A 22,131-nucleotide genomic window follows, 5' to 3' on the forward strand; every position below is an offset into this window, starting at 1 on the left:
CTCAGTGCTCATCCCCAAAGTGCCCTCCTCCATGCCCATCCCCCCTCCCCCCCACATCCATCAGTCCTCAGTTTTTGTCAGCATTCAAGAGTCTCTCATGCTTTGCCTCTCTCCCTTTCCCCCACCATTTCCCCCCTTCTTCTCCCCCTTGTTCCTCCGCCAAGTTCCTCCTAATCCTCCTATACGTGCAAACATAGGATATTTGTCCTTCTCTGCCGGACTTAGTTCGCTCAGGATAACACCCTCAAGGTCCATCCAGGTTGCTACACATGGCCAGATTTCATTGTTTCTCATTGCCATGTAGTATTCCATGGTATAGATAAACCACATCTTCTTGATCCATTCATCTGTTGATGGACATTTAGGCTCTTTCCATGTTTTAGCTTCAAATAGCTATTTTCAATTACTCAAGAGGCTGACCAGTGTAAGAGAGAGTATGTCAACTTTTGGACAGAAATAAATTGGTGAAAGAAGAAAACTGCAGATTTCAGTTCAAGTCAACAAATTACTTTCTAATATGGGCAAATAAAAATAGAATTGGAATTGACATTTTGTGAAACAATAGCTAAGCTTTGGAGAAAATATCAGAAAAGGAGGAGGCTTCTATGTCAAGATGAGAGGTTGAACCAAATGAATTTTACAGTTCTCCCAATTCCTAAGATTCTATTATTCTAGCTTATAGTTGGCTATGGGTTGTTTAAAGAGAGAACAGAGCATTTGAGAAACCAATGGCAAGGCTTCTGTGAGACTCAAGACAAAAGATGATGAAGGACCTGATAAGTATGAAACAGAAGTACTCATACTAGCCAACACATAGCACTTATCATATACCCAACAGTGCTGTAAGCACTTTGCACATATTGACTCATTTGAGCCTTACAACCCCATTTTATAGATGGGAAACCAAAGCACAAAAGGATGTAGTGACTTGCCTGTGTTCACATAGTTAATCCATGGCTGAGCAAGTGTTCCAGCCCAAGAAATCAGGCTTAAGAGTCCAGACTCCCAAACTACGATGCTATACTGGCTCTCCAGAGAGAGAAAAATAGAAGTACATCTGAAAACAGAAGATCTGGCCAGAGCATAAGGGGAAAAAAAGATGAAAACATGAGGCTAAGGTTTCTAGTTTTGGAAACCAGGAGCATTATCATAGTCTTAACAAAAATCATGAAATCAGGGTAAGAAGCTGGATTGTGAGTAGAAATTAAAAGGTAGGTGATAAACATATTGAGTTAAAGGTGCTGGGGCCTAACCAGTAGAACTATGTAGCATGATAGTTGTGAAATTGAGAGTAGATCAAGGACTGTAACTCTGACTAAATACAGCGAAATTAATGTCCTGCCTACTCCTGACTTTCCTGCACCACAGTTCAGCCTCACTGGAGTGTCGGCATTAGGGGACTCGCGTAGACATGAAGTCAACTTCTTTATTCCATTATTAATCCTTAGAAGACAGCTTTTATGACACATATAAAGTAAGTCTTTTAAGGTTCAAATGGCACTAATAACCATAGAGCCTTTTAAACATTTTAATGATTGCCATAGAGTAAAATTATAAATTTGAAAAACGAAATGTATTAAGTGACACTAAGTTGTGTATTCAAATGATGTATAAGGACATTTATATGCCTTTGTCTTCCTCATGCTGAGGATTTTGTTGACTCTGGATTCTTTACATTTCTTTTTTCCTTGTCATATTTATTTATAGGAGTAAAAATAAACTGTAGGTGCATGGTCTGCTGGGCAATGATGGCAGCTTTGTAAATATGTATGCAGCCCTTCCCCAGGTCTTTGACAGAAGCTGCTTTCCATGCCTCTGTAATGCCTTGAACACTCCTGCATTAAGGATGCAGGAGCCTACCATACTTACGCAGGTTGCCTCCTGACGGCTGGCATTGTCTCTCTGGTGGACTGTAATTAGACTTTATTTTTTAAAGCCTGAGAACCCTTTGCAAGAGTGTTGAATGGGGGTGGAACCCAACTCTGTAAGGCCTTTTAAATTGAGAATAGATCGATCAGTCTGCATGAAGTGTCCTTCCACCAGACAGCTTTGGCTTCACCATTGAAGTATGTTTTCAGATGTGTTTGGGGGCTTCAGTGTGTCTCTGAAGATATCTTAGTCCACTGTAGAGCTTCAGGGAACATGGACCTTTCTATGCTACATGGAGAGTCTTTCTGCTTTAGCAAAACACCATGGAGGAGTTTCAGATGTGCATCAAGTGGATTAATGAAATTCATTTGGTGAAGAAAAAAGGTAATGTAAAAATTTTTTCAAGAAGGGGAAACAGGTCTAGTAACATCAGTCAGAGAAAGGGGAGAAAATTCTCCCCAGTGCAGTTTTAACACTATGTCAAATCATGCCAAAAAGAGTGCAAACCTTTATGAAGAATAGCTTTCTAACTTTCCAATAAATACTTCTTACGTAGCCACTCTGAGCCAAGACGTAGTAATTGTTCCAGTAGTAGTTACATATAGTTTTAAAGTGAGAACACTGTTTTATTGGGGCAAATGATGTGAGTTTGGTACCCTGATGAAAGAGTTAGGCTTGCCCTTTTAGGTGGTCACAGACTGCGAATTGGTAGCGAGGATGATGAGAAAGTCTTAGTAAAAAGCTGTGGATACATCACACTAACTTTCCCACTGCTGAACACTCAGTCCAAAGCACATGGCCTACCACTAATGGTAGGTTGGGAGATCCCAAAGTTATTTTCTCCTTAATGGTAATGGTTCTGGTACCCACTGGGTCAAGTGAAAAGCATTTGTGACACAACTATCTAGATTTTGACATTCTTTGGCAAATGGGGATACTATTGGATAGGCGAGTGCATCCAGTTCATAATCAAAGGATTAAGACAGAGTCTTGCATTCCCTAGCCATGAATGGGTAGAGGTTCACCCCAGCCTTAAAGATTCCAGCTTCTGGTCACTAAGATAGGCAAAATATGACTCTAGACTTATGGGAGAATGTTTTATTTGGCCAACAAGGAAACCAAATTTGTTCCAAAGGAAGAGCCTAGATGTTGAAAAAAAGACCAGTGAGGTACCTGGATGGCTCAGTTGAGTGGCTGACTTCGGCTCAGGTCATAGTCTCACAGCTGAAAGGCTTGAGAGTTCAAGGACCCTGTGCTAACAGTTTAGAGCCTGGAACCCACTTCGGATTCTGTGTCTCCCTCTTTCTCTGTCCCTCCCCCACTTGTGCTCTCGCTCGCTTGCTCGCGCACGCTCTCTCTCTGTCTACCAAAAATAAATAAACACTAAAAATTTTTTTTTAAAAAAGAAGAAAAGACCAGTTATTTTGTTGAATTTAAAAGTTGTAAGCCAGGCACGATTTCTTTCTGTCATACTGGGTTTTTCAGATTTACCAGAGAACAGTTCACCATTTTATAAAGGAAATCTAAAGCCATGTGATAACCATAATCTATGAAACATTAAGCTGAAAGTCAATTCAACTCTTGATCTTCGAATACTAGCTTCTTGCACATTTTTGTTCTTATCCATCAAGCATTTGAGAATCATCTCAAGATTTTTATAGGTTGGAGTGTGTTATTGTTGTTACTGCTGCTTGTATGTTGCTTTCTGTACAGAAAGAGCTAGCTGACATTTTGTAATCTCTTCAATCAGATTGTTGTTCGTAAGATAGCGTTAAGATTACTAACATATATTGAAGCCCATTGTAATGCTGGGGCCGAGGGACAAGTTTTATGCTCATGTCATAGGTTTTCCATAACTGAAGAAAAATTCACTATTAATACCTCAAACACACACACACACACACACACACACACACACGCAATATATACAATATGGTAAAACCAAATCTTTGTCATAGCAAGGTACTTGTAAAGATCACGTGGATGTGGTATTAAAGTTAACTCTATGCAGTAAAATAGATGCATTAACGACTAATATGTTACCAATTGCTTTTCAGAGAAATAGAGGCCAAAAAAGTGTGTGTGTACTATGTGCATGCCTGCATTCATGAGCATGTGTTCTATGAAGTTAATAGCTATTTATGTAGTTCCATTCTTTTTTTTTTTAATATTTTTATTTCTAGGAGAGAGAGAGAGAGAGAGAGAGACAGCGCGAGCAGGGGAGGGTCAGAGAGAGAGGGAGACACAGACTCTGAAATAGGCTCCAGGCTCTGAGCTGGCAGTCAGCACAGAGCCCGACGTGGGGCCCGAACCCACGAACCGTGAGATCATGACCTAAGCGAAAGTCGGACGCTTAACCAGCTAAGCCACCCAGGTGCCCCTGTGTAGTTCCATTCTTAAGTAGGACGTCTACCACTGCAGAATGAAAGGAGCTGAAAGTCATAAAATAAAAATGATTCAAATATTTGAAAAAACAATACCAAAGTACGCAGACTTTTGTTCCTGATAATATTTATTTGTGGTTGATTCACTGCTTGATTTTGTGAAGAACCTGTAAAAACTTTTCAGCCCTGTAAGCTGTGTGAGTTCACACTGCCCACACTTAACCAAATCAGCCTACATTTTCCCTTTACTCTTCTTTCCCACACTAGTCACACAAAACAGTGAGAAAATCCTCATAATTTCCCCCTAAAATGTTATATCATAGTCAAACAAAAAGAAAGATTTCTATTTCTTCAGGATCATTCATTCCCAATTCTTTATTTTCCATATGCTCCAAGCTTGATTTCCTTTGATCTTTAACTGATTCTACTAAATGCTAGACAGGTGAGCATATAATAATTCCTTAAATTTTATGAATTTTTAGATCAAAGGTGTCCTTTCTTTGTTTAAAATGTCACATTGTGTTATTGAAAATATCACACAAATGTAAGTTTTAGAGCCAATAGATACCCAGATTTAATATTTTGGGGGTGCTCAATATTATCATTGTCTAATGTTGGCCACAGCCAGAGTGCCAAGAATAACAGAATTTACTTTACTGGGAAATTTTGTCTGAAAAGTAAATCTCAGAGAAATAGTTCTGAGGGAGGCTCTGAAGGATTTACTGTTTAATCAAATTGTTCTTTGTCAGCATGCAACAAAGAAGTGTTCCAGTTGTATCTTAGTTCAATTTATACGAGTGTTGTTCATTGTTGACATGCATAAAGAAACTTATTAAAAATGAAATGTCTCAATAGAACTTTAAAGTGTCTGCCTGTACTTTTCATGTTCTTTTCCAATATCTTTGCACAGAAGAATGTTTATATTTTAGCATTCTTTTGTCATATTTTGTAGCCTCTAACATTAATGTATTTTCAACTAGCTCGAAAATATTACACATAGAACTATTCATGAGACAAATATATTAGAGCAAATATTATTTCTATCATGTTTATAAATTATACAGTTGCCAGCATCTGTTTTCTGTCAGTCCTTGCCCCACACCTACCCCACTGCTGATTGTAATAAAAAAAAAAAATGGGGATTGAAAAACATCTTAGAATCGGTCCAGAAACCCCATTTGCAACTGGATAAAAGTGCAGGGATGTTGATGCAGTTCAAAATGAGGAATGCTTACTGTTTAAGATCTGCTTCTCCATTTGTAGTAATTTATTTCTCAGAGGATTCCTGTACTCAGGAGGATAGTGCTTCCCACCTGGATACTTGCGGCACTGAAACAATCAGATTAGTGGTTGTGGCTCCTATCCATGGAAGACTTTGTGTTGAGGATGCAAGAGTTAGGTTAAGTCCTATCTCCACTAATTTTTTCAGTAGAGCAGTCCATAAAGAAAGTTCTTTTCACTGGTTCCTTATCCTTTCGTAAATTGTTATTAAATATTTCAGGTGTGTAAAAATAACATAATGAACAACTGTAAACCTACAACTTAGCTGTAAAAATTAACAAATACAAATGAAGTCCCTTTTGTGGTCTCATCCTCTCCCTTCCTCGCAGGGGAAATGACAAGCCTAAGTTTAATCACCCTTGTACATATTTTTGGGTTTTTATAAAACAGGTGCATACCGATAAAAATATTTTATTCTCCATGTCTTCAAATGTCATATGAATAACCGGCTTTCTTCCTTCATCATTATATTTAAAAGGTTTATCCATATTGAAGCAGGTACCTCTACTTCATTCAAATTAATTTCTGTGGTTTGTACATTGTATGAATGCAGCATAATTTATGTATCCGTTTTCCTATTGATGCACATTTAGGTTAGGACACACACACATCAATGAATATGCTTCTTCAAAATGTTCTTGGGTATTCTTAGCTTTTCTGTTCCACGTAGATTTTAGGATCATGTTTTCAAACTCTATGAAAACTGTTGGGATATTGCCTGGAAGTGCACTGAACTTACAGAACTGATAGAGGAAAAGTGACATCCTAATGATATTGAGGCTTGTGGGCCATGAGCACAGGATATCTCTCCACTGGTTGAGTCTTTGTATATTTTATTCAGTTCAAAAACTGAAAATCGTTTATTTTATATTTTTAAGTTTTTATTTTAATGCCAGTTAACATAGAGTGTTGTGCTAGCTTCAGGTGTACAATATAGTGATTCAACACTTCCATACAACACCCAGTGCTCATCACAGGTGCCCTCCTTAATCCCCATCGCTTGTTTAACCCAACCCTCAACCCCCTTCCCCTCTGGTAACTATCAATTTGTTGCCTATAGTTAAGAGTCTCTTTCTTAGTTTGTCTCTCTCTTTCTTTTTTTCCCTTTGTTCACTTGTTTCGTTTCTTAAATTTCACATATGAATGAAATCATATGGCATTTGTCTTTTTCTGACTGATTTCGCTTAGCATTATATCTCTAGTTCCATCCATGTCATTGCAAATGGCAAGAGTTCATTATTTTCCATGGATAAATAATATTCCTCTGTGTGTGTGTGTGTGTGTGTGTGTGTGTGTGTGTGTGTGTGTGTGTGTGTTGGAATTGTTTGAGAAGAATAAGTGATAATCCTTCTTTAAAAGTTTGGTGGAATTTGCCTATAAAGTCTTCTGGCCCTGGACTTTTGTTTGTTGTGAGTTTTTTGGTTACCGATTCCATTTCTTTGCTAGTTTTCAGTCTGTTCAAATTTTCTATTTATTCCTGATTCAGTTTGGGGAGTTTCTATGTTTCTATGAATTTATCTATTTTGTCTAGGTTGTCCAATTTGTTGGCACACAGTTTTTCATAATATTCTCTTATAATCGTTTGTATTTCTGTGATGTTAGTTATTTCTCCTCTCTCATTTGTAATTTTATTTATTTAAGTTCTTTCTCTTTTTTCTTTGCAAGCCTGGCTATGGGTTGATAGTTTTATTAGGTTTTTTTTTTTTTCAAACAACCAGCTCCTGGTTTCATACATCTGTTCTATTGAGGTTTTTAAGTTTCTGTATCATTTATTTCTGCTCTAATCTTTATTTATTCCCTTCAACTGGTTTTAGGTTTTGTTTATTCTTTTTCTAGCTCCGTTAGGTGTAAGGTTAAGCTATTTATTTGCGATGTTTTCTTGCTTCCTGTGGTAGACCTGTATTCTTGTAAACTTCCCTCTTAGAACTACTTTTGCCTACTTCCCAAAGGTTTTGGACTGTTGTGTTTTCATTTTCATTAGTTTCCATGTACTTTTTTATTTCTTCTTTTTATTTCCTGGTGGACCCATTCATTGCTTAGTAGCATGCTATTTAACCTCTATGTATTTGTGGTATTTCCAGATTTTTTCTTGTGGTTGACTTCTAGTTTCATGGCATTGTGGTCAGAAAAGATGCATGATATGACGCCAATCTTACTGAATTTCTTGAGGCTGGTTTTATAGGCTAATATGTGATCTATTCTGGAGAGGTTTCCATGTGCACTTGAAAAGAATGTGTAGTCTGTGGTTTGGGGATGGAATGGTCTGAATATATCTCTTAAATACATCTGGTCCAGTGTGTCATTCAAAGCCATTGTTTACTTGTTGATTTTATGTTTAGATGGTCTGCCTGTTGATTTGGTGGGGTGTCAAAGTCCCCTACTCTTATTTTGTTATTATTGATTAGTTCCTTTATGTTTTTTATTAACTGTTTTATGTACTTTGGTGCTTTATGTTGGGTGCATATATATGTACAATTGTTATATCTCCTTTTGGTGCTCTCCCCTTTATTTTTATATAGTGTCCTTCTTTGACTCTTGTTGCAGTCTTTGTTTTAAAGTCTATTTGTTGTAATATAAGTAATGCTACTCCAGCTTTCTTTTGAAATCCATTTGCATGATAAATGTTTGTCCATCTCCACACTTTCAGTCTGCAGGTTTCTTTATGTCTGAAATGAGTCTCATAGGCAGTATAGAGATGGGTCTTGTCTTTTTATCCATTCTGTCACTCTGTGAATTTTGATTGGAGGGCTTAGTCCATTAACATTTAAAGTAATTACTGATAGATACGTGTTTATACCATTTCATTACTTACTTTGTGATTGTTTCTGAAGGTTTTCTGTGATCCTCTCTTGTCTTTCTCTCATCTTTTGCTTGTTTTCTTCAGTAATATATTTGGATTTCTTTCTCTTTATTCTTTGCATGGTTATTAGTGGTTTTTAAATATTTATTATTTATTTTGGGAGAGAGAGAGAAAGTACAAATGGGGAAGGGACAGAGAGGGAGGGAAAGAGAGACTTCCAGGCAGACTCCACACTGCCAGTACAGAGCCTGATGCAGAGCTCAGTCCCATGAATGGTGATATCATGATCTGAGCCAAAATCAAGGGTCAGATGCTTAACTGACTGAGCCATCCAGGTGCCCCATTGGTTCTTGATGTATGGTTGCCATTAGGTGTTTGTGACTTCTTCTGCATATAGCGGTCTATGTTAAGTTGATGGTCATTTTCATTTGAACCATTCTTTACTCCTCTCCTCCTCAAATTTTCAGTGTATGTTGTCATATTTTACATCCTTTTCTGTTGTGAGTTCCTTGACTGATATTTTTACAGATATACTCATTTTTACTGAGTTTGTGTTGCCTGCCATTATACTGTCACTTTTGGTCTCTCTTTTCCACTCATAGAGTCCCCTTAAATATTTCTTGCAGGGCTGATTTAGTGTTCATGAACTCCTTTAGTTTTGTTTGTGTAGGAAACCATCTTTCCTTCTATTCTGAATGATAACCTTGCTGCATAGACTATCCGTGGCTGCAGATTTTTCCCATTCAGTACATTGAATATATCATGCCACTACCTTCTGGCTTGCCAAGTAATCTCCTGGTAGCCTTATGGGCTTTCCCATGTAAGTTACTGACTTTCTTTGTCTTGCAGCTTTTAATATTTTTTCTTTATCACTATATTTTGCAAATTCAATTAAAATATATCTTGGTGTGGGTCCACTTCTGTTGATTTTGATAGGAGTTCTCTGTGCTTCCTGAGTCTGGATGTCTGGTTCCTTCCCCAGATTAGGGGAGTTTTCAGCTATTATTTCTTCAAATAAATTTTCTACCCACTTTTCTCTCTCTTCTTTTTCTAGGATTCCTATATAATAAGAATCCTGTTATGTTTGATAGAGTCACTGAGGTCCCTAAGTTTATTCTCATTTTATGTAATTCTTTTTTCTCTCTTTTGTTCAGCTTAATTTCTTTCCATTATTCTGTCTTGTAAGTCAGCAATTCATTCCTCTGCTTCCTCCATCCTGCTGTTTATTTCTTCAAGTGTGTTTCGCATTTAGTTTATTGAGCCTTTGTCTTTGCTATGTATTAAGGGTCTCACTCAGGTCTTCCACTTTTTTCTCAAGTCCAGTGAGTGTTCTTATGATCATTCCTTTAAATTTTCCATCAGGCATGTTACTTATATCTGTTTCGTTTAGGTATCTGGCCATTGCCTTGTTTTGTTCTTTCATTTGAAATAGATTGCTCTTTCTCCTAATATTGTCTGCCTCTCTGTGTCTGTTTCTGTGTGTTAAGAAAGCCAGCTGTGTCTTCTGCTCTTGAAAGTAGTGACTTTATGAAGAGGTGGTCCTGGAGTTCCCTGCAATGCAGTGTCCCCTGTTTACCAGAACCTGGTACTTCAGGAGAGTATCCTCTGTGTGTTGCTTATGCCCTGCTATTGTGTCTGAGGCACTTTTACTCTCAGTAGAGTCCTCTTCCCTGACTCTCTGCCTGTTGTGGGCATCAGGCCAGCTCCGAGGGGACACATCCATGGGGAAACTTGGGAATGTGCTGACAATGCTAGAAAAATTTGCATTGGGCCACTAGTACTATGCTAGATCCCCTAAAATGCTGCAGTGGCTGGGGGGCTATATGCTAGAGCAGCCAGGGACACAGTGCAGTGGCTGAGCATGGCACAAGGCAGCAGTTGTGCATGCAGCACATGGCTGCAGCATGTGTGGGTGCCTAGGCATGCATGGTTGTGTACTGCACTGCAGCTGTGCAGGTGTTCACACAGCTTTATTGAAATTTGACCTGAGTCCTGAGCTGAGGCTACAGGTGTTTATGCAATCCCACCTCCCACAAGTGGCTCTGTGTTTATGCTGGGGTGCAGGGGAGGAAAACGGCCCCTGCCAGCCCCCTCATTTTCAAAGAAGTCCCTCAGTACTCTCTGAAATCGGTATGAACAGATCTCCCATTTGCCCCTGGCATTGTGTAAACTGCCATTTTTAACTTGCCTCTGTGCACAGGCTGCTATCTTTTTAAGGGTGGTGACCCAGCTATCACTTGCCCTCACAGCTCACCCACTGCTGAGGCAGCTAACTTTTAAAGCTACAGGCTCCCAGGTCCCACTGGTAATACAGACTCACCAAATTCAACCCCTCTGGTTTTCAAAGCCAAACCTTATGGGAATTAGTCTCCCCCAGGTGACCCTTCTGGTGTGAGGGCCCATTTCTCTGCACTTTCTACACACCCAGCTCCGTCCCTCCTGTGGGCAGCATCCCTCTGCCTTTCTGAACTTCCTAACCTTTCAGCTACAGCTTCTTCCATATGTTTAATTATGGTTTTTATTCTGCCAGACTTCAAATCACTCTGTGGTTCATTGACTTCAATATGGATCATATGTAGTTACAAATATGGCACAGGATGAGCTCAGGGTCCTCCTACTCCACCATCTTTACAAGCTCCTCAAAAAGTTTTTAAAATCTTATATAAAAGAATGTTGAACTTTTTTGACTAGATTTATTATTGTAAGTGAAGTTTTTTAAGTACATGTTCTGATTTGGCTTCGATATATAGACATGACGTTGACCTTTTTTTCTGTTGATTTTCTATCTACCAACCTTGCTAGCCTCTCTTCTAATTTTCATAGTTCATCCATACATTCTATTTTGTCTCTTCCTTTTCAGGCTACACATTTTATACTTTTGGTTACCTTATCATACTAGCCAACATCTCTAGTGCAACATTGAATTAGAAGCAGCAGTTAACTGTAGCACTTCTGACTTTAAGAGGAATATCTATTATTTTATCACTAAGTGTGATAATTACTTTAAGATTTTGGTAAATAACTTTTATCATATTAAATTCCCTTCTAGTCCTGTTTCCTAAGAGATTCTATCATGAATAGGAACTAAATATTATATAATGCTCTTTCTGTATTTAATATAATATTTCTTTAATCCATTATGAAATGAACTTCAAGTGAAATGGATTAATTTAATGATGAGTTACATGAATACATTTTCAAAAGTTGAACCATCCTAGCATTCATGCCTTCTTGGTTGTAATTTTTGTATTTGTGCGTGCGTGTGTGTGTGTGTGTGTGTGCGCGTGTGTGTGTGTGTGTGTGCGTGCGCATGTGCGCACGCATGTGCATGGTTGCACATGCTGGTTTGATTTACAGATCTTTTATTGGAGTTTGCAGCCATAAGTAAGAATGGCATATGAAAAAGTCCCTTCTTTGCTTACCCCATTTTGGAACTAGATTATACTAGTCACACAAAATCTTTCCGGAAAACCTCTATTTTCCTGCTCTCTGGTATTGCTTAAAGTAGAGATTATCTGTTCCTTGGAAGCTTGGCAAAATACACATACAAAATCATGTAGGTGATTTTCAGTGTCATTAATGTATAGTCAGGCTTTCTAAGTCCATTTTGTTTTCTTGAAAAATGCGTACTTCATCTAGGTTTCAAATTTACTGGCATAAAGTTTTTCAGAGCACTCCTGTTTATATATTTTAATATTTAATGTTTATATAATTTCTTTTGTTACTTTCCTTGCTTTCTCTTGCCAGAGGGTTCTCTTTTTTATTATTCATGTCAAACACACAAATTTCGGTTTTGTTGATCTTGTCTATTGTTTCTTTTTTTCTGGTTTCATTAACTTCTGCTCTTACCTTTACTGTTTCCTTCCTTCTACTTATATGCAGTCCTTTTTCTAACTTTTTGAGTTGAACACTTTGTTCATTAATTTTCAATTGTCCTCTTCTATTAAATGTATGTAAGGCTGTAAATTTCCTTTAAATAACTGTCTAAGCTGCATCCCGCAAGTTTTTATAAATAGTACTTCCATTGTTATTGAGATCCTAATTTCCAATATAATTTTTTATGTAATCCATGAATTATTTTAAAGTGTGTTTTTAAAGAACACTTTTCTGTGGAGTTTTTTTTTCCTTTTGTTTAGTGATTTCTAACTTCAGTGCCTTTTGCTGAAACATCATGATATGTGTGATGTAAAATCTTTGCCATTTCTTGGGCTTTGCCTTGTGAACTACTATTTGTCAGTTTTGTAGGTATTCTGTATGTGCTTGAAAAGAAAATGCATCATATAACCATAGCTTTGGAGTTCCATATACATCCAGTATATTAAAGTTGCTAATTGTACTATTCAGATTTTCTACATCCTCACTAATTTTTATCTTCTTATTACTGATTGTGAAATTTTTAGTTTGTCTTATCATCATTCTGTCAGCTTTTGCTTTATCTATCTAGAAGCTATATTTTCAGGGAGCCTGGGTGGCTCAGTCAGTTAAGCATCCAACTTCGGCTCAGGTCACGATCTTGCGGTTCGTGGGTTTGACCCCATGTCAGGCTCTGTGGTGACAGCTCAGAGCCTGGAGCCTGCTTCAGATTCTGTGTCTCCTTCTCTCCCTGCCCATCCCCTGCTCATGCTCTGTCTCTCTCTGTCTCAAAAATAAAAATAAACGTTAAAAAAATAGAAGCTATATTTTCTTCTATGGTCTGGATTGTTACATCTCCCTGGTTGAATTATTCCTTTTATCATTATATAATGACTCTCTTTATCCATAATAAAGCCTTATACCTTGAAATCTATTTCATCTGATAATGTTATAGCTACACCAAGTTTCTCTGGATGGTACTTTTCTAGAATGCTTTTTTCCTTTTCTTACTAAATTGGTATTAGTATGTTTCAGCACATCTCTAATTAACAGAAAGAACATACCTAGAATTTCTTTTCCACTCGAATCAAGTCTCTCTCTTTTAAATTTCAGATTCACTTTGTTCTTATTTACTAGGATTCCTGACATTATATTTGTAGCCCAAATTTTTCTTCTGTGCCTCCTATTTATAATATTCATTTTTTTCTTTATCTTTTCCCTCTCTTCTTCTTTTTCTTTGATTGAGCTATCTTCATTCTTTTTCCACCTTTTCTGGTTAGGAAGTTGTATATACTGCTTCTGTTCTTTTGGGCATTACAACTAATTTCTTAACATTTTATTAAAATATAACACATATGCAGAAAAGTACAAAAGTCATAAGTGTACAGTCTAGTGAATTATGTAAGTATGAAACACCTGTTAACTACCACCCAAGTCAAAATATAGGATACTATCACTAGAAGCTTCCTTTGTGCCCCTCCCCAATTACTACCTCCTCCTAAACTTCCTCCCCGAGGTAACTATCCTGATTTAATATTCTCCTGCTTTCCAAAAAGTTTATTAATGGAATCTTACAGCATATATGATTTTGCCTTTCATTTCTTTCACTTAACAATATTTTTAGGGGCTCCTGGGTGGCTCAGTCGGTTGGGCGTCTGACTTCGGCTCAGGTCATGATCTCACAGCTCGTGGGTTCGAGCCCCGTGTCGGGCTCTGTGCTGACAGCTAGCTCAGAGCTTGGAGCCTGGTTCAGATTCTGTGTCTCTCTCTCTCTCTCTCTGACCCTCCCCTGTTCATGCTGTCTCTCTCTGTCTCTCAAAAATAAATAAAAACATTTTAAAAAACCAATATTTTTAGAAGATTCATTTATATTATGGCACACTGCCATAGACAATCCATTTTCACTTCGATAACCCTGTTTTTTTGCCGAGTCACCACAATTATATCTTCTATTCTTAGTGGATACTTAAAGCATTTCCATTTTTTGTCTAGTACATATAATTCTATGAAAACTTTTATACGTTTAAGTGAACATTTGCTTGCTTGCACTTTTGTGGAATAAATACTGAGAAGTGGAATCGCTGAGCCACAGGGTATATACATAAATCAAACTTAGCAGATAATGTCAGAGTTTTCCAAAGTGGTTGTACCAAATTACACAATCCCATCTAGTGTATGGGACTTTTTGTTACTTCACATTGTCCTCAACACTTATTACTGGACAGTCTTTTAGATCTGAACCATTCTTGTGGGTGTGCAGTGGTATTTCATTGTTATTTGATTTTGTATCTCCTTGATAAGTGATGATGTGAAGCATGTTTTCATATGCTTTTGTAGATTTGGATATCCTCTTTTATAAAACACCTCTTTAGTTGTCTTTTTATTATTGATTTGAAGAAGTTCTTTGTATATTCTGGATACAAGCTCTTTTTCAGTTATATGTGCTGTGAATATATTTTACCACTTATAGTGTGTTTTCTTTGTCTTTTGATTAGAAGTTTTTAATTTTGATATGGCCCAATTTATTTTTTTGCCCTTATAGTTAGTATTTTTGTGTATGGTTTAAGAAATTTTTTTTGCCCTAAAATAATGAAATCGTTTTCTTACTTTGTGTTTAGAAGCTTATCAGTTTGTTTACTACATTTGATCTGGAATTGATTTTGTATATAGGGTGAAGTGTTTTTCTAGTGGGTATTCACTTTCCCAGAACCATTTAATTTAAAACAGTAGTCATTTCACACTTGCCTGCAGTACCACCTTAACCATAAATAAAGTATCCTTATGTGTTTTAGGACTCTATTCATTCTCATTCGTCTATTTGCCATTGTGTCAATACCCATTGTCTAAAGTAACATAGCTTTACAATAAGTCTATTTGCTAGCATACATCTTCTCACCTTATTCTGCTTCTTTCTTTAGTCAATCAATATTTACACATACACACACACACACACACACACATGAACTGCCAAGATATTGATTGGGGTTGCATTGAATCTACAAAAACATTTGGGGGAAATTGACATCTTTAATTTTGTTTCTCAGTTAATGAATTTGGTGTAGCTTTCCATTTGTCGAGGAAATTATTCTAATTTTTCCATAAAGCTTTATAATTTTCTGCCTAGATTTTGCAAATATTTTATTAAATTTATTACCAAGTATATAATGTTGTGATGCTATTATAAATGGCATTTAAATTTTTTCTTATAGTTTGTTGTTGATATAAAGATATCATTTTATATATTAGCATACTATCTAGAGAACTTGGTAAATTCACATATTAATTCTAATAATTTATCTATATAGATTCTTTTTGTAGTTTGTATGTGCACAAACCTCCTATCTTTGATTAATGATGGCTATATTTATTCCTTTTCAATTTTCATCATTTTTTTCTTTTTCTTACATTATTGCACTGGCTAGAGCCTCTAAAATTATGTTGTATAGAAGTCATGATCATAGGCATCTTTTCTCAGTCTCAATAATAGAAAAAAATTTCAACATATCACTATTAAATATGATAGGCTTTCTGTAGCTAATCTTTGTCAGATTAAAGTTCCTCTTAGTCTTAGTTTGCTATAAGTCTTTATCATGAACAGATGCTTAGTATTTTACCAAATACTTGTATATCTACTTAGATGGTCATATGATTTATTTCTTTTACTTCATATATGTGATGAATTACATTGATTTCAAATGTTAACATAATCATATATTCCTAGAATAAGCACAAATTGGTCATTATATTACTTCATGTTATGTAATGCTAGATTTGTTGTGTTAGTATTTGTTTAAGATTTTTCCATTCATATTCATTAGTGAGATTCACCTATATTTTTTCCTATAATATCCTTGTAAGAATTCTATATCAAGGTTATGCTGGCCTCATAACTCCCATAGTGGTGTTTCATCTTTTTCTACTCTTTGGAAAAGGTTATTCAAGACTGGCATTTCTTCTTCCTTAAGGAAGTTTGGTATATTTACAAGTGAAGTCATCTGAGACTGTGATTTTCTTTGTGGGAATATTTTTCATTGTGAATTCAGGTTCTTTGTAGAAGCTATTCAGTTTCCGTGTGTGTGTGTGTGTGTGTGTGTGTGTGTGTGTCTGTGTGTGTGTGTTATTGTAAGTTCTGTTTACTAGGAATTTGTCCATTTCATTGAAATGTTCAAATGTATGGACAAAAGTTGTTTTTAATATTCTTTTTTAATTTTTTATGTTTGTTCATTCAATAGCAATGTTATCTTTTTCATTCATGATATTGGTTATTCAGGTGTTCTACATTTTCTTCTTGATCAGTCCCCATCAGAAGTTTATCAGGTTTTTCGGGGCTATGAAAATTGTCAAGTATTGGCTTTCTGTTTCTTCCTATTTAATTAATTTCAGCTCTTATAATTTTCATTTTCTGTCTTCCACCTTCCTCGAGTTTACTTTGCTTTTTTTTTTTAATTTCTTAGAATGGATGTGTGGATCATTGTTTTCTGCTGGTTTTCCTTTCTACCTTATGAGTTTTCCTATATGCAGAGATTGAGTTATACAAATTTTGGTATGTCCATTGTATTTTCATTCATTTCAAGGTATTTTCTACTTTCCATGATGATTTCTCTTTTTTGTTGTTGTTCTGTCATTTTTTCAGAGGGATATTTTATAATTTCCAAATGTATGTGGATTTTACACTTACCTTTTATCTTTTGATTCTGAGTCTTATTCCACAGTGGGCAGGAAACATGCTATAAATAATTTCAGAACTTTGAAATACATTGAGACTTGCTTTATAGCCCAGCATGCGGTCAATATTTGTAAATGTTCCGTGTGCACTTGAAAATTGTGTGCATCTTGTAGTCATTTATTACAGTGCTCTATATATGTCAGACCAGATTTGTTAATCATGCTTCTCAGATATTTCGTATCCTTTCTGATTTGTTCTCTGCTTGTTCTCTCATCAGTTAATGAGAAAGGGGGGCATTAAAGTCCCTGCCTATGATTATAAATTTGGCTTTTTCTCCTTTTTTTGTTCCTTCAATTTTGCTTCCTATATTTGGCTGGATATTTTCTTCAGTATTAGAAATTTCTTAGCCATTATGTAGTCAAATAGTTTTTTTCTGCCCTCCAGAGACTGACAAAAGCTCTACCGAGCTTCTGAGTCTTCCAGCCGCTTCTACCAGAATTGACAGAGTCTTCTGGAAGAAAGCATCCGTCAATGTCAGACTCCCCTCCCTGGGTTTTCTTTTTTTTTTTCCTGTAATGTAGCCCAGTAATTCTTTTCTCTTTTATGAACTCCAGTAATGTCCAACAGATTTTTAAAAATATTTTGTCTAGATTTTCCAGTTCCCATCAGGAGAGAATATTAAAAATTACCTAGGTCACAGTTACTAGGAACAATTCCACCTTTAAATATTTATATGCGTACTTGACAAAGTATCTTAACTCCTGAATAGTGCAAAGTTTTGGAAATATTTCACTCAGGGCACCCTATTGTACGTTATTATTATTAGGTAATATTTTATTTCAATATTGTTTTCTAACTCCCAAATGTAGTAGTAGTAGTAGTAGTAGTAGTAGTAGTATAGTAGTAGTAGTAGTAGTAGTATAGTTAATGCTTCTTTGCCATCACTCTGGCCTAGTGGATAGAGTTGATTAGTCCCCATCTCACTTAGATTGCATCTCTTCAAGGGTCCTTGCTTTCTGCAGGAGTTTCAGTCCAACGCCTCATCTTAATAGGCCAAAAACCTCATCCCTTTTTCCTCTGTGGAAATAAATACCCAAGCCCCTAGTTGTTACTGGGTATAATAACCACTCAAAGCTGCCGGAAGGTTGACTTATACACTTACTTCTTTGGCTGTTAGCACCCTCTTTGCCTCTGACATTTGATAAGTTTATTTATTGTGAGCCAAGACGTGTAATTTTTTTTTAAATGTTTTATTTATTTCTAGGAGAGAGAGAGGCAGCGTGAGCAGGGGAGGGTCAGAGAGAGAGGGAGTCACAGACCGAAACAGGCTCCAGGCTCTGAGCTGGCAGTCAGCACAGAGCCCGACGCGGGGCTCGAACCCACGAACCGTGAGATCATGACCTAAGCGAAAGTCGGACGCTTAACCGACTAAGCCACCCAGGCCCCCCCCCCCCCCCCACTTAACTTCTTAGTAATATTATACTGCTAGCTACTCTCTTCTTGAAAAAAAAGGTCCTCTTTTGGCTTCAGTTAGACCAAAATCTCCCAGATTTCCTATCACTCACTGCGTCTCCTTCCTGGTCTCCTTTTGATGGTTCCCCTTTTTATAATCTTATCTTTAAATCATGGGCTACCTTAGGGCTCATTTCAGGAGTTGTCTATCCTCCCTCCTTGGGGATATCATCTAGTCCCATGCCTTTAAATACCACCTTTGTGCTAATGATTGCCAGTTTCATATCTCCAGCCCCGGCCTGTCAAATTTACTTGGCTATCTATACATTATCTCAAGGTTAATGTTCAATCTTCTATCCTTATTCTTCCCTTATACGTTCCCATTTCAGAATGACAGCAGTGTTCACCTACTTGTTTAAGCCAAAACTTTCATTTTTTTCCTTTCCTTCAATCCCCGTATCTAGCCCTGAGGAACTTCTCTGGATTCTCTCTCCAAAATATGTCTCAAATCTGTCCAATGACCCTGTGAAATGTAAATATTATTGTTTCCATTGTGTAGTAACATAAGCAGAGATGAAGAGAATATGTTAGTAATTCTCCTAAGGGTACTCAGCTTTTATGCAGAGGAATCCTTATCTCATGTCCACTATTTTTTCTATCTTCCTTTGACCCACAGAGAATACTTGTGCATGAATTAGCAAACAGATTGATTTACACAGGAATCTATAGCCATGGATTTATCAGAAGAATATTCTCACCTACCGAAAAATAACTCTGCTATCTGTAGAGTAGAAACCTTTGTTACATAGAAAGAGCCTTCTTACAGGTAATATAGGGTAATACTGATATCCTCACATGTCAATACCTCTTAATACATAAAACCAGTTTCAGAATTTCAGATTATAAAAGATAGACGACTTGGCTTCCAGAGCATTCTCTGTTTCTTTCAAGGATATATGGCCAATTGTACCCCAAACCTGTTGGGTTACTTCTACCACATTCTTTCTATAGGCTTTTATCCCCCATTTCCTCCTCCAGCAAGGATATTCAGTCAAGAAAAAGGTTTGCCAAACTTTTATTTTAGCTTCTCTACTGTCATGACTATTAATATTCAGCATTTCTCAAAAAGATTCAAGGGGACGAAGAGAGAACCTCGGCAGAGCCAGTATACAACTTGATTATATTGGCCAAATTATGAATGACATTTCAAGATAAGACTGTATTTTAATCAACCAGGATTCACTTTAAATGCTTAAAATAAATGCAGATAAATGTTTGTATGTTCAGGGAAACCAGTTGATTATCATCCCTGGCAGCTTTACCTTTTGTACATTATAAATTTTATTAGAAAGCTCTTTCCAATTGTAGAACCTCTCTTCCTGAATGAAGTTAGAGCACTGTTTTACCATGTGTGTGTTTTCCCCAGTGATTGCTTATAGCATCATAAAATCCTTGTAACGTTATTTGTGATCTTAATGAATTTTTAGTGAAACCCACTTGACATTTGTTTGGCATTGACTTCATTTCTAAGCCTTGAATGCCATTATCATTTTATGGACTTTTCAAAATCAATTTGACTTCGGGTTTATTTTATACTTAGAGACTTAACTATCTTTTTTTATAGAGTTCCTTGCACATTCACTCAAATGCTAGAGGTCTTTGTGACATTTTTTACAATTTTTTTAATGTTTATCTTTGAGAGAGAGAGACAGTGTATGAGTGGGGGAGGGACAGAGAGAGAAAGAGACACAGAATCTGAAGCAGGCTCCAGGCTCTGAGCTGTCAGCACAGAGCCCAAGACGGGGCTTGATCTCACAAACCATGAGATCATGACCTGAGCAGAAGTGGGACGCTCAACTGACTGAGCCTCCCAGGTGCCCCTGTGGCATCTGGTTTAGATATTTAACATATAAATGTAGAGTGGGGTTTTTGGTAATTCTAATGTCTTTTGGGAAAAGTAGACTGGTTTTAATACAAGATGTAAATGTATCTTCCTTGACTGTCCCGCAGAGCTCTGTACCATGGAGTGTGGTAGCCATGGAGTCTGCTCCAGGGGAATTTGCCAGTGTGAAGAAGGCTGGGTAGGACCCACGTGTGAAGAACGCTCCTGTCATTCTCACTGTGCTGAGCATGGCCAGTGCAAAGATGGAAAATGTGAGTGTAGCCCTGGATGGGAGGGCGACCACTGCACCATTGGTAAGTACCACCATACTGCGCAAAAGTAAATTGGATTGACTGAAGAAGGAAAAACATTTTAGTGATCAGTCGCCAGGCTTTTTGTAGAATTTGAGGTTGGAGGAGCGAAAGGGGCGGAGGGTGAGCCACAAGCTTGAAAGTTGGGTTAACTGGAAGCTTTCCTCTTTTGTTGCTAATATCTTTAGTTCTTTCTATCTTTAGTGTCATTTCTCATTACTTCTGTATTCCTTATAGTTTTCTGTTTTCGCTTTGAGTGACTCAAATGAAAGATGATACGTTGGAAGAAAGTGTCATTAGTTAATAAGAGAAGTGCATTTGTTGTGAATGTAACATTCACTGCCCATTTTTCCTTTTGAAAAGTATAGGTTGTTGCAGTTGAAAGCACTTAGAGGCAATTTCATTAAATGAGACTGCTTTAACAGGGGCCATTCGATATCATTAGGAGCTGTCTTTAATGTATATGAGGAAGACACTCCTGACCTACCGTCAACAGAACATCTGTGTTGCGCTGTGTATCGGGGGCGTAGAGCCTCCGTGCCGAGGCAGCCACCCTCTCCTGTCCCCTGTCACCAATTGTGCTAATGTTCAGGATGCTGCCTGGGAGAACAGTCTGTGGGTGTGAGAAAGCCTGTACATCTGTCACGTGGTCTTCGCATTATAAAAAATAGCGATGATTAAAGTTTTGATTCTAAAGTACTTTTATTTTTCCAAAAAAAAAAAAAAAATCAAAGGCCTTGGCACATACACGTTATCTGCCACAAAGGCCTCCTGCACGTACAGACGGACAGGAACGACTCCCATTGTTCAGCTAAGGAAAGTGGGTCACTGAGCGTTCCGGTGGTGTTGCACAAGCACACAGAAAATCCATGCAGAGCAAAGGCCTGGATACCCAATTCACTGCTTGTGGGCTTTTTCTTTCCCCCACCAGACTGTACCACAGCTTTCATTTTTAGGTGAAAGCATCTTGTTATAATGGTTGGAAACTTCAGAGTAACGTATAATATATATGACATTTATAACATATAATCTTAATAAACTGCATTAGTACTCTACTGACGGTACATTTAAATCTTGTTCTGTGACTGTGGAAAATATTGAAGATTCATTAAAAAGGTGGTGAGGGGTGAGATTCCGACACAGCTTCAGTAATTACGTTCCCGCACTACAGTAAGCGTATTGCCTTCACATAAGACGATTTAAATATTGTGATGATTACCGAAGGTGGTTACTCCAGAACTCCCTTCTCCAGATATTACTAATAAGAAGTTCAAGCTCGTGCTTCTTCACGGAAGTTATTACTGAAATGTAAAAATGCAGCTCTTATACTTTTAATGAAATATGACACTTTTTTTAGGAAACCTCATAGAGTTTGTTGCAGAAAGGCCATTAATATCTTTCCCACAGAAAATATTATTCGCAAACTACACAGGCCCGTGTACCAACTTGTGAGCTGCAGGCATTTCGGCAGTTCACAGTTTGCCGCCCCACTCCCAGGCAACAGATGGCAAACCATTAATACATGTTGTATAGCTGTGGTCTCCCAGAAATTCATTCAGTCGCTCTTTTCCCCCCCCTTTCAGCTCACTACTTAGATGCTGTCCGAGGTAAGATTTTTCTCACTCGTTTTATAA

At 37.2% G+C, this 22,131-nt stretch overlaps 1 protein-coding gene across 3 annotated transcripts in view; it reads left to right on the forward strand.

Moving 5' to 3' along the window:
- Nucleotides 1–22,131, forward strand: part of TENM1 (teneurin transmembrane protein 1) — a 560,608-nt gene that overhangs the window by 354,625 nt on the left and 183,852 nt on the right. For all 3 annotated transcript variants that reach the window (XM_039238819.1, XM_039238821.1, XM_039238820.1), the window contains exons 12-13: nucleotides 20,315–20,500; nucleotides 22,081–22,104. In XM_039238819.1, the coding sequence (XP_039094750.1) occupies nucleotides 20,315–20,500; nucleotides 22,081–22,104 (210 nt within the window). The remainder of the gene's footprint in view (nucleotides 1–20,314; nucleotides 20,501–22,080; nucleotides 22,105–22,131) is intronic.

This window comes from Hyaena hyaena, unplaced genomic scaffold (assembly GCF_003009895.1).
Source record: "Hyaena hyaena isolate Hyena2069 unplaced genomic scaffold, ASM300989v1 scaffold_147, whole genome shotgun sequence".
Classification (NCBI taxonomy): Eukaryota; Metazoa; Chordata; class Mammalia; order Carnivora; family Hyaenidae; genus Hyaena; species Hyaena hyaena.